Genomic DNA, 23,610 nt, shown 5'->3' with positions numbered 1-23,610 from the left:
TGTAATTGTGTTCATAGTCTATATTTACCGCATGCCATTAATGAAAAGGCCAAAGGCTCTAGATAATAGTGTTTCGGTTGGCATGTGGAGAGAACTATTTATTTGGTGTTGTTGTGATGCAATAATGTGTTCATGTTTTGGGATTTTGTTTGTAGAGTTTCGACAAAGACTATACTTTCAGAAACTGTGTTTTAGTAATCCCCAGTTCATGTCCATCTGGGGCATATGTTATCCTTCATCCCTCAACCTCATAATGTGTCTCTGCTGTCCACTTTATAAAGTGAATCTTGTGAAAACAAAGTGGGGAGAGGTCTGCTTTGTCATGCTCGATAGAACTTTTGTGGAAATAAATTGGCTGATAGAGCTTTGGTGGACAGAGCGAGTTGTCCAGTATTTGTTTGGTTGGTGTTTAAATGCCCAGCAAAGTAATTCTGAGAAAGACACTAAATCTCAAACTGATCCCAATGTATAGCATGAATCTGTGGGAATAAAATAGCATTGTACGAAAAGAGTCCGCTAAAGGAGTGTAAGGTATTGCCTTATAGCCCCACTGAACATGATACACATTTTGAAAAAGTGTCAATAGGATTGCTTTTCTTGTTTTTTCAGAGACAACAATACCAGAGCTGATATAGCAAACATACATTCGTAGTATAGGTATACATATTTTGTGTATGCTGCTGGTGCCACACCCTTTAATATCGAAGGCAAAGTTTAACACTGATTCTTACCCAGAATGCAGACAATGTAGTGCTTTGACTTTCACCAAAGTGAGATTGGTTTTATTTGTGCTTTCATTTGTTGACTTATACAACAGTTTGCAAGGTGTACAACATGTAACATGTCAAGTTGTATTTCCATAATACTCTAATAAATTAAAATATTTCGCGATCCGGCTGCCAGACGCAGGTCTGCCGTCTGGTTTTGCGGTGAATCGCTCGCCGATGTCACTGATGGATGAATCCCAGGGCTGCTTGTCGAGCGCCGATCAGATCAGAGGTGAGGGAGATATGGCTCTCTCCAGAGGTTTGCGGTGCTGTCAAAGGGTTTTCTCCTGGATACCTGTTCTTATAATAACCTGCGTGGTGTTGTGGTCATACTACGCATACGTATTTGAGCTATGTCTTTGTAAGTATGAGACACTGTGTCCTTTTGTTTTGATTTTCACCGTTTTAATTGCAGACATCGCAGGTTGCCGCACAGCAGTGTTGACAACAATATCGAGTAAAACATAGCAGGAGCTAGCAACACAGGCGGAAGTGGTTGAGGGTGTGTGCTTTTATGAAGTTAATAGGACATTTAGCTATTTTTAAAATGACCGGTAATTAAATGTTTCATTACCACGACGAGGTTAGTGTTCATTTATATGCTATTGTTGTGTCTTCTACAGTTAGCTACAGTCTGTCTGGCTCGTCGTGTTAGCCGGTCGATGTTGTCCTTCTTTTGAAAAATCAAACCAGAGACAGTGGGAACACATGCTGCACTGTGCCTAGTCTGTGACACCCGGTTTGTGTTTTTATTATGCCATATTCTTGTTTTTACAGTTACACTCACCAACACACTGGAAAAGGGTGAGTTGCCCACACATGTTTGTGCTGTAAGCAGGTTGCAATATAGTGTGCTGTATCGTCCATTACTTTTGTTGTCTGGTTGTTTAGTAAATGAATGCACTTGATTTGTGTGCTTGCAGTGGCCTATCTACTGGTCTTTCATGTTTGCTTTGTGATGTTCTCCTGGACATACTGGAAGTCCATATTTACCCCTCCTGCATCACCATGCAAAAAGGTATCCTGAACTGTTAAAGATCACAGGCTGAACACCATGTTCTTGATTTATTGTACCATACAACAAGTCTATAATGTATAAAGTTGATATGCCTTTGATCAAGATGCATGTTTGTTGCTCTAGTTCCAGCTGTCATACTCAGACAAGCAGAGATACGAGATGGAAGAGCGGCCAGATGCTCAGAAACAGGTCCTGGTTGAGATTGCAAAGAAACTGCCCATCTTTAGTCGAGCTCAATCTGGAGGTAAATGATCCTCTTAAGTAATTTATATTTTTCCTAAGCAAGGATATTATTTAAGATGGAATTATACACTCACTTGCCAAATCTCAAAGTTAGAGGAGTAACAAGGCAGGTAGATTAGCCACAGTCCGTCATCTCGCACATAATCCGTGATTGTTAAAAAGAAGTAGGCAAGAACAATAGGCCTTGTGTGTGCTCCTGAGCATCCCCCATCCAGAGTATTTTAGCCAATGCATCTCTTTCATTAGTGTTAATTGCTAGGACTAAGTTCGAGACTAGATCAAGTAAGCTCAGCTCAAATGACGCTCATTCATCTGACGATCCTGTTGTCTCCAGCTATCAGGTTCTGCGACCGATGCCAGGTATTGAAGCCTGACCGCTGTCACCACTGCTCGGTTTGTGAAACGTAAGTTACTTTTTCTTTCCCAATCCATTCATATAAAGGCATCGCTCAAGACAAGGAGATTTTGGTTGACCTGGGACTGTTGTGATGATAAAAAGTATCTCCCAGAGAATATCCTAAGAAACAATCAGAGCAGATGTTTACCACAAATAATTACATAACACCTTTTATCACATGACATGTACAGAAAGTTGTAAAAAAGAGTGGGATATTTATGATATACAATGTGGTATTAAAGTATTTACTGCTATAATATAGCTGCTGTACTGTAAACATGACCTACAGAAACAAAATATGTTTTTCCTTGAAGGTGTGTCTTGAAGATGGACCACCACTGTCCCTGGTAAGTCACTCAGCTTGTCATTGTTTTAAGGAATTTATGCATTAATTATGTGTTGCTAGCTGACTGTATTTTTCTTTTAGGGTGAACAACTGTGTGGGCTTTGCGAACTACAAGTTTTTCCTGCTTTTCCTCTCCTACTCCATGGTGTATTGTGTATTCATTGCAGCAACAGTCTTTCAGTATTTCCTCAAATTCTGGGTGGTGAGTGTCATTCGTGTAAATGATCACTCATGCCTAACATCATGATGAAGTCATATGACAAGATTTAGTTGCACATAGTCAGCACTATTGCAGTTGCACAAGAACAGATAACTAAACCCTGTGTCATGAGTTATACCTTTCTTTTGAAGCCAACAATTTCCTCAAGTTTCTTGTTCTCCTGTTTCTCTTTACCAGGGTGACTTGCCAAATGGGCCCGCAAAGTTCCATGTCCTCTTCCTCATGTTTGTGGCGCTCATGTTTTTTGTCAGTCTCATGTTTCTCTTTGGCTACCACTGTTGGTTGGTTGCCAAGAACCGATCAACTTTAGGTGAGGATTTACATATTTATCGGAGAACCCCTAAGATTCTAAACCTCTCTCACTACCTTGGGAATATAGGTCCTTTGTAAAAGTAAATGCGGAGAATTAACATCATATTCTAATTATTTTTCCTTTTCTAGAGGCCTTCTCAGCTCCAGTTTTTGTCAGTGGACCAGACAGAAATGGCTTTAATGTCGGCACACGCAGAAACCTGCAGCAGGTATTTGGAGAGGATCGGAGGTTGTGGTTCATCCCTGTTTTCACAAGGTGAGTTTGGATCCATAAAAAAACAATTCCCATCTTGCTCATTCATTCAGTAATGCTGCTCATTTTTCATTAGCATTCGTTAAATATTAATATAAAAGTTTTGCAACCAGTAATTGTAATTACATTTTATATATATATATATATATATATATATATATATATATATATATATATATATATAATTAATTAGTAATCCAATAACATAAAAGGGGATATGGATAGCTGATAGGATGGGCGATATATAGTTGACTGTTTGCAGAATACAGCGATGTTTTAAATGCAGCCGTATTGGAGCTAATGAACAAAACGTGGAAATAGGAATTGGATCAGTGGAGGGGACGTGGTAATGGTCATGGTTCCTTAACTAACTTCTATCTTCTTTTATGCACTGGACACGTCAGCCAAGGGAATGGCCACTACTTCCCATTAAAGAATCGGAGTTCTGAGTCCCACAACCCCTTATTAGCTAATGAGGACATGTGGGAGGAGTCAGACGATGGGTCTGAGGAAGGAAGCTTGGGTGAGTCACTTTAATTTTGTCATATGCATATTTATACGTCTATACGCTATTTGTAGTTCCTCAAATACAAACTGCAGATCAGTGTATTGAAACTGAAATAATTGAATATATTTTGTGCAAGTTTAAAAAAATCACCTGATAAACTGGACCAAGATTTTTTTCAATAGATGAGTCTTACGAGTATGTCTTAACCTCAATAAATTGGCCACTACAATGAATACATTTTTTGATTACTGTTTGAGTTTATTTTTTATTTTTTTGACTTTGTGCCTGCATTTGCAAGCAAAGGCCTCCCAAAACTATCATGATGTTTAAATGCTATGAAAGTTTTCCTTAAATTGAGTTGAATCTGAAGGCTTGAAAGTACATCTCTTAACAATCTCTTAACTCTTAACGAGAATCATTATTATAACTCACTTGTTTTCTGTAATTGCATAATAACAATACTTAAAGCAGTTGATCTGGATCCATCTTAATTTCCCAAACATTCCATAACTCACTTTTGTATTGTCACAGACTGTACTGGACACCTCAAAACCAATAAATAAGTTGTGTCTGTAGAAAGTCACTTGAAGCAGTTACACAACACACTTTGTCACTGCAAAGTAAAAAATACTTCCGGCACTGAAACAAACCCCAAATACAGACGTGTTTGCCTTCAAATTCAGTAATCTGAAGGCACTGATCTCACCCTGCACAACAGTTTGGTTCTCACTGTACTATTCTGCTGCCACTTAGTGGTCATATGTGACATAACGTTAGAATCTGGAAGAGCTGAAACAGTTTTAACAATCACTGAAATGAAATAACGCATGCTGAAATGTCTCTGTTTTTGTCTTTCTTTCCAGTTGAGGACCAAGACCCCTCTGTTACAATAGAGATGGAAGAATAGTAATTTAATTTAAGGACAATCTTCACTCGTACAGAGGACATAGATTAGCATTACAGACATGTTTTTACCACAAGGCAAACGCATTCCAGATCATGTGGATGGGGGCCAAACTTGTGGATTAAAACCTGCAATTGGATTGCCTTTGCCACTTTTACCCCTGTTACCCATGTTTTACATACTTATGAATAGAGTTACTCAATGGACAACCTCATCCTCTCATGGATAACAGTATCAGTTTGATCCGGACAGAAAAATTGTCAAATATTACCATGCATACAATAACATAAACATACATACACTGTATACCCCTCTGGTTGTTCATCTCAAGGCTCTGGCCTCTGTGATATTATATATTACTGTTAATTGGGAAGCTTTAATTTTATACGCCTCTGTTTCATTGTTGGACTGTGAGTTTACAGTGTTGCACCTTCAACCCCTACTATCTGTGAAGGGTGATGTATCTAAATTGACACACGTAATGCTCCAGAGATCTCTTGTAGTGAATTAGTTTTCTGAACTCTTTACGTTTTAAGTCTTTCATCATATTAACATAGGACTTTACTTTTTTCAACAACCATAAGCATATTGTAATACCTGACTTAACCTCCGCCTTATTAATATATTTATTCTTGTCTTTGGGAGTCCATTTCTCCTGAGAATGTATGCAGCACCCTGCTTGCGAATAGATGGTGCCAACATTCTGGGCACTTATTAAGGAAGGAACCTCTCGTATTATGCTTTAACAGAGTATTTTAGAATTAATATTGAGCTCCGATGCTATTACCTATGTCTCATCAGACTGGTGAAGGTACAAACAAAATCAGCATTTATTTGAAGCTCACTATGTTTGCAAATAAAACCTGGAATCTCAATCAGAGTATTATAACAAGATTAAAGGTATACTATGCAGGAACCTCCTAAAAAAAACTGTGTATAGACTCATAAAGTAATCTCTTTTAAGCATCACTTATGATTACCATATTATTATGTTAGAAGTGTCTGTTTCTGCAGAGACACTGCTCTCTACCTGTAACTTATTTTGCTGTGTTTGTTTCTGGGTGTCAGCTTTTGGGCAGCAGGTGTTTACCACCCAACCGATAACACCGTACAGGTGAGGTCGGGACTAGTATCAAAACATAGTGCGCATTTTAAATTGCTGTCCCCTCTCTTTCTGTGACATGAATGTATAAAGAGCTTCAGGTCTGTTTGACCGAGACCGGGGGTTTCTCTCTCACACACACACACACACACACACACACACACACACACACCTCTCTTCCCTCAAGAGTTGTGGGTGTATTTGTTTGTGCTTTAGAACACAACCGCAGTGAAACAATCAGGAAATAACAATGTATTTCTGTTTCACGCCACTCCTCCCTCTTCATTCACGCTCGCTCGACCACCGCTGCTCTCTCTCTCTCTCTCTTTGTCTCTCTCTCTTTCTCTCCTTCCCTCTCCCTCTCTTTCTCGGCTCACTGAGCTGAAGTGGCCCATTTTGAATGTTGTGTTTACAAACCGTAAGCGAGACTTGCTGCATAGTATACCCTTTTAATATAAGTTAATCACATTTTGTTGGAGTCATATCCTGAATATACTGTATAACTTGACATCATAAAATGATGTTGACTAAATATTGCTTCCTAAAATCAACGCAGTGGAAAAGTTTGATTTTACGGTCTGGGATGAGTATACGAGACAAACTGTTATAGACATTATTTTAAATATTTATCACAATTTTGTTTTCTATCATGTCAGCCATTCCGAGAACGGTACCACTTGGATGCAAAGTGAAATGAGCTTTTATCATAAGGGCACAAATTAATCCATAGAAGAGGACATACTGTAGGTTATTCTACGCCGTCCTTTTAAACATGCAGATAACTATAAATAATGACTTGACACTCGTCCACTGGTTGGTAGAAGTCAGCAATATTATGTTTTCTTGTATTTTTTTTCTACCTGTGTTTGTTTTGTGACATTTTTAATACCAATGAAGCAGATTCTTAACGAGTGTTTGGTTGGTAGACGTGTATTTAGCCAGTGTACTTAGTTTAAAACCTTGTCTTTAATGGAGTACACATATTTATTTCGTATCAGTAAACGGTTAGGCCTTTTATCAAACCGTTATGCCGTTTGAGCTTGACACATTAACTTTCCTCATCAGATCTGTTTTTCTATGATGTTGGGAAAGCAAAACCAAATGCTGCGCAAGTCAGAAATACACAACATAAGCAATAGTTGATTCAAAATATTGCTTTTATCTTAGGTATGGTTTATCATTTGAAGGCATGTATAAAACATTAGGAAAGATGTGGATGTTGAGTGTTTCATGTTTTCTTACGTTTATTTATTGTTGTAATCTTCAGCTTTGTTTTCCTGCGTATTGAGTTTACTGATTCATAACTGCTGCAGGCGGTGTCTGTATATTTTGCTCTATTAAGTTGGACGGTTGAAGCGATGTGCTTTTATCAAATAATAGGATATTTATAACATGAAAGATGACTAATTATACTCAGTTTTCAGACTGGAGTTCAATATTGCGCGAGCACATACAGTATGGTCCCTTTTGAATTGTCTTTGGAGTATGTTGTGATTGTGGCGCTTCCCTTTTACAAAACTCTCTGAACCATCAAAAGTACTGATACTGTTTCATTCTGTCTTTTAACAAATATAAATTCTTTATTTTCCACCAGTTGTAACATGCAAATAAAATGATCCAAGTTGAAATCTCTATATGATTCAGTGTTGTCTTCTTTCCTTTGCATGAGAATACACAGCAAAACAAACAAACAATAAATAAAATCAATCAGATTTATCATTTTGTATCAAGTTAAGGAACTTTGCAGAGATAAAGTAGCAGTATTTGGCACAACAATGAGAACATGATACATTTAAAGTAACAAGACAAAATATACTCAAAACAATTCCATGTTCCTCAGGTTGTCCTTCCTTCAGTCGGTGCCGAAGTACCTCTGACCAAAATGTGTTGGAGCCACTGGATGAACCTCTGTAGTCAAGATGGTGATATCAGGGAACTCCTGGATTATAGATTTGGCTCCTAGGAGAAAAGTAAAAGGTATTACACTTTATATGAAATTGTTACATGTAACCTATACAGCAACACTTCTGCTGTTAGTAATTAGTACAGATTGTATCTGAAAGTGATACAAAAGCAAACTTAAAAACACCAAAATCCATGAGGTGGCCATTCCATTTATTTGTCACCAGAGAATGAATCCTGACTTCTGTGTTCAAAGATTTTCATTTGTTTTGGCATAAATTAAAATAATCTTGATTGAGGGTGTGCTGCATTATCCTCTCAACATGTTAAGAGCCTTAACCCACCCTTGAGATTTCAATATTTATTGTGTTAAAGTGTACATTTTGGTTCAAGGGTGGCCCTAGAAGCAAGGAGTTAAAAAAATGGAACTTCTCTTGAAAACCATGAAATACTAGCCAGATTGGCTGGTAATTGACAGAGAGAAAACCACTACAGGATAATGCTATTTCTGGTCCAACATAAAAAGACTTTGCTGCTTTGTTTACTCTCATAAAACCATTGTTGATTGAACTGCTGAGCAGGATCAGCATTGTGATTACCAGCAGAACAATGTAAGTAGACAATGATACATCAGGAACAAGAGTGGAGAAGAGATTGGAGACATTGTGTGTAATCTGGTGGATAAACAAAGGTAAATGGGTGATGAGCTTGCTGTGGCGTCTACCATGAGGTGTGGAAAAGAGGCTGAGGAGGATAATGTGTTTGGGCTGGACTCCGTGCTCTATCAACACTCTCACCGCCTCAATCACAGTGTTCCCAGTACCTGCAGACACAGAAAAGTTAAGGTTGGACACAAATGTGTTAAATTAAAACTTTCACACTCCCTTTTAGTATTAATTCCTATTTTTTTTCTCCAAGATTTTAAAAAGATCACAATTAGACACTTTGCACATAACTGATGCATCTAAAAAAATAAAAATATACTGGAGCCATGTGCTGATCGATCTTCCCGTGAGTCAAAGCGTTTGGCAGGCTTTCATTTCTGAAGCTTTTAACATGCATCAGTGTAACCATATGTTCCATCACTCTGACATGATAAAGCATGCCTTCAAACCGGCTTGGTCCCGTCATATTTTTTTTCAAAAACAGAGCAGAAAAATGCTGCTTTGTGAAACTGGGAAACCAGGGCTATTAAGATGCTATTCAGCAGCTTGGTGGCCATCTCCCCGGAACTGTATAATTTCCCCGATGAGAGCTATAATTATCAGAATAGTGTGAATAGGCCGGTATAATGTGGAAACGCAGTACTGCCGGTGAAGGTCAATTCAAGGGAGATTTCTCAAAACGAAGAAAGACATGAAACCGTTTTTACATTTGCACAAAAATGGACATATCTTGATATTTTCATGCTATCCAGGGCAGTAAACTGGACTCATCAGGAAGATAAACTGTGCTCAGCCCTGTGTTACTTACTAAGGATGGGGTACATGAGTAGCACTTTTCTCCTGTACACATCTGGAGGGAACTTGGCATAGTAGACCTTGGCTTTCTGCGTCTCCTCATCACTCTGGATGAGGATTTTGCCAATGCGGATAGAGCGGCAGCAGTCCCGGAGACCCTGCTCCATGGCCTCACCTGTGAGGAGACAGGGGGAACATAGCATCAATCAAAACTTGTATATTTAAGCACAACTGTTGTTTTTGAGCCAGTGAGACAGCATTACTTTTTCCAGTCATGTTATATTCTCTGCCCTAGCATTACTGTCAAAAGAGGATAATATAGGGTTAGCAATAACTGCATTCGGTTTAGTAATTGACAGCGATAAAAGTCTAATTAAATCCGACGAACAAAGAAAGTAAGAGTTGCTGACTGCTATGCCTTCAGAGAATATGTTCTGCAAAGTACAGAATTGCACCATTATGAATGGTTTTAAAGTCTCAAACAAAGTTCACTGACAGAAACGAACTGCCTGCTGATAGAAACCGAATAATCCAGAGCACACAAAAGCCTGACCTGATGATTATGTGCATAAAAGAATGTACAGCACGAGTGCAGTCGTCACTGTAAGCGCCATGATGCTTGCCCTTACAAAGGAGACTCATTTGGTAGGTGCGTTACACAGCAGGTTTAACTTACCACTCCTCATTATGCTGACTCCACAGTTGCCTCTTTCAAACTTGACACCTTCATACTTGTACCCTGCGGGGACAAAATAACTATGAACACTCACAAATGTAGCTGTCCTGAAACACTGATCATTAATGCTAGAGGGTAAAACACTGGTTGGGAGCCCGTGCCTAAAGTTTTATTTTTGTTAATATAATCTGTGAGCTATTAAATAGATCTTGAATGCTTGAGCTCAGTTCTGTGTCCAACCTTTAAACCTAAAGGGTAACTTGATTAATTGAGAAAGAGACCCTCACCTGTTGGTGTGGTTACAGTGCACTCTGAGTACGGGAGCTGATTCAAACCCTCTTCAACTACTAATCTGATCTGTTGTTGGAGAAATAAAAAAGCTTACAACTTGTAGTTTATAACAAACATGTACAGTGTGTAGTATTAAGTATCGATCTTACCAGTCGATCAGCACAAAACACAAAGTCTCCTCTGCTGGTTGTCCTGAAAAAATGAATATGAACATAGGTCAGAATGTACTTTTCACGAGGGATGTACCAAACGCTCCTTTTGTCTCCGGTTATTATACATACATTTATGGTATTGGTACTAGGCAGTGATCCAAAGTTTGACTTTACCTCACAGTGTGGCGCCAATTGGGAACATTGCTCTATGTGTAAGGTAAAGGAAAATGGAGATGGAACTACACAAAACATTATCTTGATGCTTTGTTTATTATTTCATTCTAGAGGGTTTTTAAAATTATTGCTTAAAAAATTATTTAATTTGACAGTGACCAAGAAAGCGTATGTCAGCTCTTATCATCCAGTTACTTTTTGCCTTTAAATGGCTTTAAGGTTAGAACATAATTTTATGCCACACTGTCTTGACAGTATCACAAATATTGTATACCCTTCTTCAGCTAGTTCCAGATCTTTATATATGATGTTTGGCTGCGAATTTGGCTATTCGCCTGGCAAGATAGTTATATTAAATGTTAATATCCGTAATATACACTACATTAGACCAACCAACAGAACTATGTGTTGTTATTATATTCAAAGTTAGGGCCACTCTAGTTTGACACAGTTTAATGAGACTAGTTATGTTCCTGTTGCCTTTTTCTGGAATTAAAGGCTGAATACAAATGAAGTATAATAAGCTGCTCTATGTGAGCATCTAACATTTTGTTTTGAAACTTAACTAGAAGTATGGTGTCTCGTATACAACTTTAATCTGAACCACAACCATCCTATTTGCTGTGATGCAAAGATAGAAGAGTAGGGACTCACTTGTCTCTGATTATGGTCTGCAATTCACGGATCTGGTCGTTCAGAGGGAGCAGTTTAAGCTGAGGTCCCAGGTTATCTTGGCTGTCAGTCTGTTTGGTGGCATCAGTTGGGTCAGAGTTGGACAGCACTGCAGGCACGCTGCTGCTGCTGCTGCTGCTGCTGCTGCTGCTGCTACTGCTGCTACTGTTGCTGTTGTTGTTGTTGTTTGCAAACCGTACCTGCTTCATTGGAAGCTCTTGGCCACTGTTCACACTGTTCAGTTGTTGATTGTGGCATGGCATCCTGAGGGCGAGATCAATGGGTTTCTCTTAATACTGTGCTGAAGTCAGAACCGGGGTGAGTCAGTTCAACTGCTGTCTGACAAAGAAGACAACGTGTACTTGCTTTAGCTTCGACTGCTGTTTTAGAAGTGAGCTTCTCCGAGCCACGCAGATCCCGCACAGAGAAAGCCCCCCGGCAACACGTTCACCAACCTGTCGAGGCTCAAGCCCGTCGTGTGGAAATCAAACTAGCGGCTGATATATCGTCAAAAATGTGGCGAGAAGTCAAGCAGCCCGTTTGCTAGCTTTGACACTGACAGCGTTGGCTGGCAAAGACCGGATATGACGTAACCGGCGCGCCAATCGCCTTCTTCCTCCGACAACATGGCGCTGATGTTGCTGCCGCCGAAATGCGGCATACACTTCCAAAGACGCAAATCAGCACTTCTCTTTCGACAGGCGACCTCGTATCACAGTTGGAATAAAAGTCGCCGTGAAAATGGGACTGACGGTAAACGCCAAAGTACATATCTGGTGAGTGAAAGAGGGGTCGACTGACTGGAGAGGACACAGTGTTTTTGATGTGACAGTCACCGTGCAAGGGCATAGACGGAAAGTTCTCGTGACTAACTTTAATGGAAGTTAGACAAGATGATTTGGCCTGTTTGTTTGCGAGAGCTGTGCATGTCACCTCAATATAATGTCAGTCAACCGACTGCTAACTTTGAGCGTTTGAACGCTAGCTAACGCTAGCTAGCTGGCTAACTTAACTAGTATGAACTAGTAGCGTTACACTCAACGTCACAGTTGGGTCTGCTCTTTGCCCCCTAGTCAAAGTGCATAATAGCGAAGGTCCCACTGAAACTGTCACTGTCACCCAGGTTATTGGTGCAGCTCGTCAGTGGCTGCAGTCACGTGCTGTCGTGTCAGTGGACGTTAGATAAGACCACTTGGGGAACCTAACTGATGCTATTCGCCGGTGTCAGCCCTCTGTTATTGATGTTATTGACTGACAACTCTACTCTTAAACAAGTCGATTGCATAAATCCGTCTTGCTTAATCTGATTTAGCCTAAAGTTACAGTCATGCCTTACATTCAGTTATCATTTGAGTTCAGTTTACAAACAAATCACATATTTACATGTATATGAAACAATGTGTTGGACATTGGTACAAGTAGCTAAGTTAATATGTAAACTTACTGTCTCATAAGAAAGTATGCTTTTTTCAAATTTGTAGTATTTGATCACATAATGTGCTCAATCATCATAGTTCAGAAGTTGCATTGCACAGTGTCCTTGTGGAAATGTATATCATATTTGCTCTTGCCAATAAAGGTGTCTTTGTATGAATGCATGTTCAAACAGGGGCAGTGTGAGCTCAGTGTGCGATCTTAAACCACCCACAACAACTTGCATGACCAAGCACTTAGCCGTTGTAGTCACATTTGTAGCACAGTGTTTTTGAGTTTAGTTTTACAGGCTCACGAAAGAAAACTATTTCTGAACATCATGTCACTAATTCTGAACTTGTATTGCTTCAATTGCTTTCGTGTTGGTTACAATAAGTTGTATAAAGGACAAATATTCATGGTAAAAAACAATGACCAACTCCTGCTTTGATCTTATATCGGTTCAGAATGTCCTCAACTCTTGTGTAATCCTTAAATCCTGCTTTTGGGGATTTTTATCTGTGAGATACATGCATGTTTTAAGTGTTTTTTAAAAAAAAATTGGAATTAAATGTGTTTGCAGTTTATTATACCTTCTCTTGTGTTTCATCAGTTCTGTTGTTCCTGGTTGTGTTTCAGAGTGTGTCTGAATATTAAAACATCCATGAAAATGAATCAGCAGAAATTGAAACAAGACTCCTATATTTCTCATATGTTTCAGCTGAGTTCCCCATCACACCTTAGGACAGCAACATGGAGTACAAACAGGAGTGAAAACAGTCAAATTTTAAAGGCGGTAAAAGTAAGTATGTTTGAGAAATAACCGTGAATCATGTGTGTTATTAAAGTAAAAGGAGAATAACAATGCATGATGTTTCCACAGCATTTGCAAATTACAGACAAAAGAACATGTTGGCATGGAAGTGCAGGAGGAAGGCTAAATGCAGATCCCAAAAATGTGGTGAGTACAGTACCTTCTTCTCACAGCTCACCGGTTTCGTTCATTTAGGCTGGTGTGACAGCTGTCTATCAAACCCTGCAGGGGACTAAACCACTGAACCAAGACCGATTAAAAAGGTTGGTCTTGGTCCACTTTTAAGCGAACAGTTTGTTTGTGGTGTAAAAGCAAAAAGATCCCCATAGAATTGTATGATTTGACTTCAGCATAATTTCAAAAGCTAAACTCCTAAATCCTTCTGCTGATCTTGAAATCTACTCAAGAAACAATCTTATGATTGTTACGAGACCATGTCATTTGTTAACTGTGGTAACACCTATGCACCTTAGCGCGGGTATTTTCCCTGATTATTGAGTCAAAAGTTGTTAAAAATGCTGTGCTTGAATTCGACTCTGTGTCGTTAAGTTAATTAAAAAGTGTGTGACAAAAATCTCACAGTAATAAGCCCGAATCTTTACTCTACATGACACCTCCTTTTTGTCCCGTCTGCCAGTTAGTCATTATACATTACATGGGGTCTATTTGAAATCTAATAATACTTAATCACTTTTTTTTTTTTGTGAGCTCATAATGACACCAACAACCTAAATATAAACATCAGCAGCAGTATTGTGCTGCATAAACTTAAGTCATCTATGCATCTATTCTATACACAGGACTTCGATTTACCCATGTGGGCCCTGATGATGCATGACAGTCTGCAAAGGATTTACCTGTCAGTCTGTATAACTTCATGTTTACTCTTGGTTTGCATGTACAATTCATTGCAAACAGGAACTGGTCCAGAACTAAAATGCCCCTAATAGTCTTTGGTCATTGACACTTATAGCGCTGCTATTTTGAAGGACCAATTTCACATTTTTCCACGAACCAAAACTCACACGTCAATTGAAAATAATTGATTTGTGTGTTTTTATCTTCTCAAAAATTCTAGACTGTGTGTGTTTGTGTGGGTGTGGGCTGGACATGTTACTGCGTTAAAAATTTGTTAACGTAGCAATCCTTTAACACCTGACAATTATTTGATTATGCATTTAATGCATTTATTTTTTTTGTTGCATTGGAAGGGTCTTATCACTGTTGCAAACAGGTGCTGCACTGTAAATCTCTCCCAGACGGCGTAGTTCAGACCGTGGCATCTTACGTCCCGCGGGCTCTCCCAGTCTGGCCCGTGTGAATTAAATAAGAAAAGAAAGAAATATGATGCACGGCATAAATGCAATACAATGGCACTGATTCTAATTTGAAGGCGATTTACGTATGTGTGCACGCGCTCTCACGCGGCAGGCAGTGTTGCCAACAGACTGACGTGAAAAGCACGTATTGTTCTGCAGTTTGTTCTCAACAAGCAGCGGGTGCTGCTGCAAGCCGCTCCGCCTCACAAAGCGCTCACAGGCAGTCAGTCTCACAGGAGCCTCGTGCTGCTGGCTCCAAGTCCAGATTGAAAATTAATTGCGCATGCACAAAGCTGCCGATGATCCTGCACTTGTTCAAGCCAAAACAGACTAGACTTTTCTCACTGATTTAAAAAAAAAAAAAAAAAACTGAACTAGAAAACATAAAGGCACTCATAGCGTTTCTATAAAGTTAATCAATTGCTGGTCTTTAACATACATCTTTAAAAGGTAAGCAACACACTGAACGTGAACAAAAGAAGGAGTCCCTAACAGGGACCCTTACTACTGAACAGACTGTTTATGTTGTTTCCTGATAAAAGACTAATGTTTCTAATAATCATTAAAAAAAAAAGAAAACTGTGCCTGCTATATTGTTCTGATAACATTATTTTAAAATAAAGGTGGGCAATACATAGTTTTTACTTATGCACTTAGGCATACGTTCTTTAGTTAGACATGAACTGGTCTCCACATGTACTACATGGACCTTAGTTGTGTACTCAACTGTTAATGTTAATCCTCCCTTTGCAGTGTCACGTACTGCTTTATTGTATTTGATTAAAAGCAGGTGTTGGGCACAATCTCACTGTAATTTGCTTGGAGGCTCTGCCATACAGCAGAGCTGTAACACGGTGCCACCATATTGAGTGGATTAGAGGAATTACTGCATATTCTTTGGCCCATGGAGAGTCCCTGTGGCAGGTGTGCGGTGGAGCGTGTGTAAACAGCCATGTTGGCACCAGTGGGCTCTCAAACTCAGCTGGGATGACAGCCCAGGTGTCTCCTGGGACCTGTAGTGTCAGACTGGACCCCCAGGTCCACCTGGAGACTCTGCTGTTGTTGTTGCTCCCAGATCTCCCAATAGACTCTCATTGACATTTGATGTTCCATGTGTCTGCCCAGAGAGCCAACTTGAGGTTATTATGATTGTCACATAACAATCAAAAAGTTAGGCGCAAACATTAGGTTGGTATGGGAAAATTAACATTTTGGTTTAGTTTTTATTGTTTTGATCCGTATACAGACAAGACTCTGAGGGTAACTAAGGTTATTGGGATCTAAGAAGAGGCTTTGCTTGTGTTTTCTTCTAAACAGCTGAACGAAGTGAATTCAACCCAGATCCTTTCTGCAATGCTGTCGTATGTGTGGCCAAAGGATAGACCAGACCTGCGGGCCCGTGTTGCAATCTCGCTGGGCCTGCTTGCTGGAGCCAAGGTAAGTTTACAGATAATGTCATGGGTATTAAAGAGGGGTTAAATCCTACTTTACTTACATAACGCTAATTTGATCTGTATCCTCTGCAATAAGCAGTGTTATTAATGTATACCCTACAATTGAACGTTGATCCAAAGTCCAGCTACCTAAATTTGAGGACGAGGCTCCAGTCCCTCTCATATTTAGTGACACTTAGTCTTACTTTGGCTTTCTTCTTCCTGGTCCTGTTAGGTCCTGTTTTCTCTCAGATACAACTTGTTCAAGCTGAAGATATACTCGATTAAAAGGTCACTGTTTCTAAAGTCGATCATGCAATTTGAGTGCCAGCAATATTCTGCATCTCATAACATGATCAAAGCAGTGATTAAGAACAATGATATCCCACCAAAAATGTTGCTTGTTTCCTTTAAGTCACAGTAAGACATTTCTCACACCTGACTGTGTCTATGCCACTGACAATGTTGCTGATGCTTTTGTCGGTGTTACAAGTATATATAAGTATATAAAAAAAGTACTGTGTGAAATGATTGTGGACAGTGCTGCCGTTAGCTAAGTTGATGCAATGTAGGTCATCACTATCTTTATGGTAACTTGAATAACATACTCTTCACACTCTCCAGACTTCACTCATCGTCTGCTTCCACAGTTTTAGAGTCCTTATTGCATGCTGTTACTCATTTGGTTCTCTTTTTGTAAGAAAGTGTAGAAGTAATGGGCCATAGACAATTGGAAATGTGAACTAGTGATTAATTATATTTTCATTAGTAAAATATATTGAAATCCAGAGATGGAGGCTTACAGTGAAGCAGTGAGTAACAATTCAAGGTTACTGCTGACGTCAGTTGAACCCACAGTATTATCAAGTGTCAGAAATCAATCTTTTAACTGAATTGAAATGTGTGAGGAAGAATTATTATAATATAAGTTATTATTATATATTATATTATCAATACATTATTATAATATAATAATGTCCTAAACGCTAAATGATGTTTTCAGAAAAGAATCACTCTGGTGTAGTTAAACCTGTTTCACAGCGAAATGGTGCACTACTAGTGCAATTTAGGCAAACATCATGTCTGCTTTTGTTATTTGTCAATGGCACATCGTTGCAGTTTGCCACTGAGAGGGGCTTGATTTGAAAAGCCTGGCCGTGTGCTGGGTTCGCACTCTGGTAAGAAGCTCTGTCCTTCAGCTGAGAGTTGGCTGCTCATAAATCATTGCATTTGTGACCTACAGTATTAATGTCGGTGGAAAACAAACCCCGAAGGAAAAAACAAAAACAAGGATATTTGTGAAAATAAAGGGTAATGTCTTACTATTTTGCATGCGGTCACACAGTTTAAGACTACATACAGCATATTTTTGAATATTTCATCCTCTGTCTTTTATTAATATAATAAATAGTGGATGGTACATTTAAGGTTGCCACTCGTCACAACACCAATCAGTCACCTGGTCTTCCAACGTTTGCATAAATGTTTACCTCTATTTTCAACAGCTTTGTCCTATTTCTAAGCATGACATTTCAAACACTCACCTTCCAAAATGAGTTTTGGAAATATAGCTCATGCGAATAAATGTCAACTGCCAATTTATTCATGTAGGTTTGGATTTGTGATTATTGCTCATAGAAGGCCTAAATATAAATATCTGATTGCTTCAGGAGCATAGCTGGTGTTTTTAGTTTGCCAAACCACATTAAAGCATGGCTCTAATTTGTTAAAATATTTGCAATCAGAAATGTATCCTTACTAAATCAAACCACGGTGTAAAGAATCTGTGTAAAACTAAAAACAGTGCACTTTCAAAATAACTAATTGCAAGCATCAATCAGTGTGGGATATATTTCCTCTTTGTATGTTGATGGTCTGTAATTTACACCCTGGAAAACAATCACAAATTCACAGCTCCTAAATAGGCATGTACTGCTGCCGCTCAGCACGTCTGAGTGAGTGTGCTGAGGAGGAGAGAACTCACACATGCAATCCAATATCCTTCTCCCATTTTCCTGCTTGGCTGGAGTTAGCCTCGGTTTCTGTAGTTTGTATGTTTGAACTGAAGCCCACCAGCAGTGTGGAGACAATTTTTAAATCAACTGAATAATTATGTGGTTCCAGTAAATCACACCTCTGCACTCCACAGTATCAGTGACATTTTCATTTAAAATAACAGATTTATATATAAGCTCTTGTTTTCCCTGTCCTCAAATGAAGCCTTCTTGCTTCTGCGTGTCATTCTATAAGCTTATGTTAATTATAGATAGCCTAACGCCTTTTCTCCACTACTTGACACAATACCTCTATTATGAGATGACATCGGCAGGTACAGATTGACATAGTGTTGATTTAATCTCCAACTGGCCTTTAATGGATTAAAAGAGCACATCCAACCTTATCATGTATTAGTGGTAAAATTGAGGGCATGTTTTGGCCCTGTGATAAAAGACCCAAGCTTTTTTGTGTGTGTGTCCTATTTTGTTGTCTTGATAGAAAAGATATTGTTTTTCCTTGTGAGGGTCAGAGGACTCCTATTTTTGAGTATAATACCAAAGTGTCTAAAGCAAGATCCCCCGCGGGGATGGAGCTTTTTAAAGTGCATTATTAGCTGTGCTTAATACTCTGTTTTTATATAATTGCTATTACGTTTATTTCATCAAATTTATATCCAGAGTAAATTTTACAGGAGTAAAGGAACATAAAGAAAAATGCCCTCCCCCGTGTTAGAGGTTGAGATTAAATTAAATGGGTTTCATATAAAAAAGAACTGCTGTGTTCTATGGCTGCCCTAATGTGTAGCGGGCTGCCTTGCCTGAGTCACACAGCTGTCCCGTGCTCTTAATTAGCCCTAATAACCGTGTCTATTCCATTAGCAGGAAGCACCAGCTACCTCAGCAGCACGAAGAATACACACTTAGACGGCATACAAAATGAAATGCATGCATACTTTTATATCCATGAATGCACTCTGACGGATAATGTTTGATTTACTGCCTAATAAGATAACCTAAAATGGAAATCTGTCTTTCGAAGTACATGGGGAGCACCCATACACAAACACACGGGAACTACAGAGAACTAGCAACATGTCAGAAGACTACACTGAGCATATGTCTGTCTAATAGGTTGTGTGAAACACTGTTATTATTCTCCTCACAGAACGTTTTCCCCCTCCCTCTCTGCCTTCCCAGATGACCAATGTGACGGTGCCCTTCATGTTGAAGTATGCAGTGGACGAGCTTAACCAGATGTCTGGACAGATGATGCACCTGAATGACGCGCCAAGCACTGTGGCTACCATGGCAACGGCCATGCTGATTGGCTGTGAGTCCCAGACTTGTATTGCAGTGGCAGGTGCTGCTGCGCTCATCAGAGAAGACTGTGGGACTGCCTATTATCTGCAGGCTGACCTTTCCAAACACATTCATATCAATGGTGCTCTGCAACCCCCGCCTCTCCCTCATTATTTACATTACGTGGTCCATTCTGCGTCTGAGTTCACTTCTGTCGTTCCTCGCGGCCCTCTCGTGAGCTGACGCTGTTGCAGTGTGATGCCTGTGTGCTGCCCAGGCATATGGAGCTGGATACATTTCTTAAGCTGGAGGGCAGAAATTGCCAATGTCCTTTTTTAAAGTGGTTGGATATTTTTTAGTGGTATGCAAAGGCCAAGGATGTTGCTTTCATTTCAATCCTTGATAGCAGTCTTTTTTTTTCTTCTCTTTTCTCCAACATGAATACAAGAGGGGTCAAATAGGTGAAATGTAACGTGAATGTGAAGTTCATTCCTGCTTAGCAGATTTGTTTTTCTGTGAGCTGCTGATGAAGAGCCAAATTCAATAAATATTGCGAACCTGATACCGACTGAATGTCACTCCGGCCTTGAGTGAGATCTGCTTGGATGCAATGTACACTTAGCCCTGTAGCCACTTACTTTAATGAGTCCACTTAGGTCTTGCACACTAATGCTGCCTGTTGAATAATTGGAGCACATGAACAGGACTCAAGACAGGACGAATTAAGATGACGAGGAAGAATGAAGGAGATGCTCTTAAAGAAAGGAATTGTATTTTTTGTTCCCTCTTTTCAACACTCGAGGCCCGGTACTTGAAGCATGCAGTGACGGCTGTAATTTGGCTGAAAAGGTGCCCAGTGCTCATCCTACCTTGTCAGATGTGGACATGTTCATTAGATGAGCATTCCTATTAAACGCCACATTACAGCCTCATGAAAACCGGCAGACAGAGCGATTATTACCCTGACTTTGGTCTCGGCAGACAAATCGTGTATTCACACAAGTCGGTGAAATCGCCACAGGAAGGCCACGTGCCATTCAAACACAGACTATTAATTTGTGACAGTCACGCCAGCCATCTGCTTGTATAACAGTTTATGAGAAGCTTAGGGATCAAATAATTGACTTCCTTGGAATTTGATTGGTGGATTTATTGAACTCAAACTCTAATGGAACTACTTATATTTTTGCTGCACATTAGGTAGCTTCCTTTAAAAAAAAAAAGAAGAAAAAAAAATACATTTATATATTTTAACAATACAAATAAAACAAACTTGAAGAGATGATATGTTGCTTGCATCCACTCTCGTCACACAGATCAGACGGACAAATAGTCTAGACTCAGACAATAGTGAAATTAAGCCTGTTCATCAACTCAACTCATGGTCACAGCTTTCTGTCCCCCTCTTCTATTATTCTGCTCACACACTGAACACACTTGTGTACACTCACCCCCCCCTAAGTCTGCAGTGTGTTGGCCTGCCATGGTAGTGAGGCTTCAGACAGCATCCTGCTCTGTAATTACAGAGGCTTGGGGAGGCTGCTGTTGTAGCCTTGCAGTACTTTGCAGACCAGAAATGATGTGGAAAAAAACCTGCCCCCTGTCACCTTCATTTTAGAGCAGTTGACAAGTCTCTAGCCTCAACTGTCTCAATACTGCATTCCACCTAACAAGACAGGAAAGGTAGGGGTTGCATTCTTGTTTTGCTGCCTCATCTCGTTTTAGAGCTACAGAACAGTCCTCAGTGCTTAGGATGACTTGATAGCTCTGTTTAAACCTCACAGGTTTTCACAGCAGTTGTGCTAAACTCTCCGTCTCCTCCGCTATCCCAGATGGCGCGTCACGGGCTTGTGCTGCCGCCTTCAACGAGCTGAGGAACACTGTGTTTGGCAAGGTGGCCCAGAGCTCTATCCGACGCATCGCGAAGAACGTCTTCCTCCACCTGCACAATCTAGATCTGGGTTTCCATCTCAGCCGCCAGACGGGAGCGCTGTCCAAGGCCATCGACCGCGGTACGCGGGGCATCTCATTTGTCCTCAGTGCAATCGTCTTCAATCTAGGACCCACGATCTTCGAGATGGGCCTCGTCAGTGCCATTTTGGTGAGTCTTATGGTGACATGTCCACGCATCACAGACACTATTGTTGGTAATCAGAGGCTTCAGCATTATTGTAGAATGCTACCGCAAACATTGCTTACAATTTTCTGGCTTTGATTTCTTCTTGCTGTTAGCACAGGACCTTCCATCGCCTTGACACTGTTCACAGCAGATTGTCTATTAATTAATTTTGGGGATATTGTCTCGTTTACTTTCTAAATGGAATATGAATCCCCATGAACTTTTGGTGGCAATGCATCGCCCATTAGTGTCAATGACGAATCCCAAAGCTTTGCAGCAGCTTAATGTCCTCCTGTGGAGTATGCCCTGAACAGATTCCCCCCTCCTTGGCCACCACTGAAAGAACGGCTTTTCTGTACCATTGTGCTATTATTCCACTCTTGACCAAAATGTCAGCTAGCCTGTAATGAGTGCAGACTCCATTGCCCTAATAGCTAAAGCATTAGCATGATTAGTTCTTCTAGATTCCCCTCCATTTGTAACACTCAATTTCATAGTGGAATGGTCAAAAACAGTATGTTCGCAAAATGCCTTGTGGCGCTGACGTTGGAGTCCGGTGGTCTGACGTGGTTGCTTGACTTCCTCACAAAGCTGTTCAGCTGAAGCATGTAAAGGATTTTTTGCTTTGTCTGTGCTTTTTTTCTTCTGCAGTATTACAAGTGTGGTGGACAGTTTGCAGCAGTGTCCTTGGGTACCTTATCAGCTTACACCCTCTTCACCGTGCTCGTCACTCAGTGGAGGTAACATTGAGGATGTTTGTACTAGTCCTCTGTCTGACTGTGTTTCACTTGCTGGTTTTATTGGTAAAGTTTGTTGTGACGTGAAAAGGATTCAATCCATCGTTCTGTGACTCTGTGTTGACAGTAACCATGTTCACTTGTAGACTGAAATATGTGCTTGAGAAAGTGCTTACGTCATTCTGCATGTGTCTCTGCACACAGGACTCGTTTCCGGATAGAAATGAACAAAGCAGACAATGACGCCGGCAACGCAGCTATTGACTCCCTCCTTAACTATGAGACCGTTAAGGTGAGATTCAAACACACACACACACATACAGGCATACACACCGACCATACACTCTTCTTTTAGCTCCCCGTCCCCTCCCCCCACCTTTCCTTTCTTCCCTTTTATCTCCTCCTTTCTAGTCTTTTTCTTCTATTCACCGAAGCGAGGCACATTGACGGGAACTAATATTTACTTGTCTTTGATAATAGTGTTTCTCTTTCAGGATTGCCACTGTCAGAATTTACCTTTTTAATCAAAAAATAGCTCTCTCTAACTCTTTGCCTCTGTCTTTGTCTTTGTGCACGACTAATGCACACAAACTTCTTTTCATAACAAGATAAAAGTCAAGTTTACTTTTCTGAGTAGACTGTATGACTGAAAGGATGGAAAGTCACTTCCAAGCTCAGCTATAGGTTTACGTGAAGGTTATCATATTCTCTCTAGTTATTACAGGGCAGTGTTGCACCAACATAAGCCCACAGAGTGCGGTCGTGGAGATTTCAAATGTTCTTGTGCTATAATATTGTTCACGTCAGTCGATCAACAATAATATTGACTTTAAATATTCTACTGACATATGCTCTAAGATGAACCTCATAGCTAGTAAAAGGATTGCAAACATACCTCATTTTAGAGCTGCACAATTAATCCAATTTTCATTGAAATCCCAGTTTGACCGACGACCATTTTCAAATGTTCAAATTTTCAAAATTTAAATAATAATGTAAAAAAGGATCATTCTCTCCAATATTAAAAACAATTACAATATCAGTCAAAATATTCACAATTAATTATTAAGATATTTAAAAAA

General features: G+C 39.8%; 3 protein-coding genes across 5 annotated transcripts in view; 2 read left to right on the top strand and 1 right to left on the bottom strand.

Moving 5' to 3' along the window:
• The first annotated feature begins 1,009 nt into the window (after positions 1-1,009).
• zdhhc15b (zinc finger DHHC-type palmitoyltransferase 15b) lies at positions 1,010-7,696 on the top strand. The gene is made up of 11 exons (XM_068585418.1): positions 1,010-1,128; positions 1,545-1,571; positions 1,691-1,785; positions 1,909-2,029; positions 2,363-2,432; positions 2,740-2,772; positions 2,853-2,973; positions 3,169-3,301; positions 3,433-3,559; positions 3,961-4,079; positions 4,928-7,696. Exons 1-11 carry the CDS (start codon positions 1,011-1,013, stop codon positions 4,969-4,971), a joined length of 1,008 nt encoding a protein of 335 aa, XP_068441519.1. The 5' UTR covers position 1,010; the 3' UTR covers positions 4,972-7,696.
• A 72-nt stretch (positions 7,697-7,768) lies between these two features.
• uprt (uracil phosphoribosyltransferase (FUR1) homolog (S. cerevisiae)) lies at positions 7,769-11,973 on the bottom strand. Of its 3 annotated transcripts, XM_068585449.1 has the most exons (9): positions 11,764-11,973; positions 11,598-11,661; positions 11,380-11,468; positions 10,549-10,591; positions 10,396-10,465; positions 10,109-10,171; positions 9,446-9,607; positions 8,697-8,795; positions 7,769-8,029 (listed from the first exon to the last, which is right to left on the bottom strand). In XM_068585449.1, the coding sequence occupies exons 2-9, from the start codon at positions 11,658-11,660 to the stop codon at positions 7,923-7,925; spliced, it is 696 nt and encodes a 231-aa protein (XP_068441550.1). In that variant the 5' UTR covers position 11,661; positions 11,764-11,973; the 3' UTR covers positions 7,769-7,922. The 3 variants fall into 3 exon arrangements, with proteins under 3 accessions (XP_068441550.1, XP_068441532.1, XP_068441539.1); XM_068585431.1 differs by having other exon boundaries at positions 11,380-11,661; XM_068585438.1 differs by having other exon boundaries at positions 11,380-11,661; positions 11,853-11,973.
• Positions 11,670-23,610, top strand: part of abcb7 (ATP-binding cassette, sub-family B (MDR/TAP), member 7) — a 24,443-nt gene continuing 12,502 nt past the window's right edge. Inside the window, exons 1-8 of the mRNA XM_068585406.1 lie at positions 11,670-12,173; positions 13,532-13,612; positions 13,694-13,771; positions 16,261-16,380; positions 19,571-19,703; positions 21,505-21,773; positions 22,443-22,531; positions 22,733-22,820. Coding sequence (XP_068441507.1) covers positions 12,024-12,173; positions 13,532-13,612; positions 13,694-13,771; positions 16,261-16,380; positions 19,571-19,703; positions 21,505-21,773; positions 22,443-22,531; positions 22,733-22,820 — 1,008 coding nt within the window. The 5' untranslated portion in view covers positions 11,670-12,023. The remainder of the gene's footprint in view (positions 12,174-13,531; positions 13,613-13,693; positions 13,772-16,260; positions 16,381-19,570; positions 19,704-21,504; positions 21,774-22,442; positions 22,532-22,732; positions 22,821-23,610) is intronic.

Source organism: Clinocottus analis, unplaced genomic scaffold, assembly GCF_023055335.1.
Source record: "Clinocottus analis isolate CAN_PGR_092001 unplaced genomic scaffold, fCliAna1.0.p SCAF_10, whole genome shotgun sequence".
Lineage (NCBI taxonomy): Eukaryota > Metazoa > Chordata > Actinopteri > Perciformes > Cottidae > Clinocottus > Clinocottus analis.
This window is presented reverse-complemented; position numbering and strand designations above follow the sequence as displayed.

Bases quoted from the DNA above. Each gene is read 5' to 3' on its own strand.
- uprt (XM_068585431.1), bottom strand. From the start codon at position 11,660: ATGCCATGCCACAATCAACAACTGAACAGTGTGAACAGTGGCCAAGAG. The intron at 9,608-10,108 runs GTAAGTTAAACC...GTCTCCTCACAG, and splicing joins AGTCAGCATAATGAGGAGTG to GTGAGGCCATGGAGCAGGGT. The intron at 8,796-9,445 runs GTAAGTAACACA...CTGTGTCTGCAG, and splicing joins ACTCATGTACCCCATCCTTA to GTACTGGGAACACTGTGATT.
- zdhhc15b (XM_068585418.1), top strand. From the start codon at position 1,011: ATGGCTCTCTCCAGAGGTTTGCGGTGCTGTCAAAGGGTTTTCTCCTGG. The intron at 1,572-1,690 runs GTGAGTTGCCCA...GTGTGCTTGCAG, and splicing joins CACCAACACACTGGAAAAGG to TGGCCTATCTACTGGTCTTT. The intron at 2,030-2,362 runs GTAAATGATCCT...TGTTGTCTCCAG, and splicing joins TAGTCGAGCTCAATCTGGAG to CTATCAGGTTCTGCGACCGA.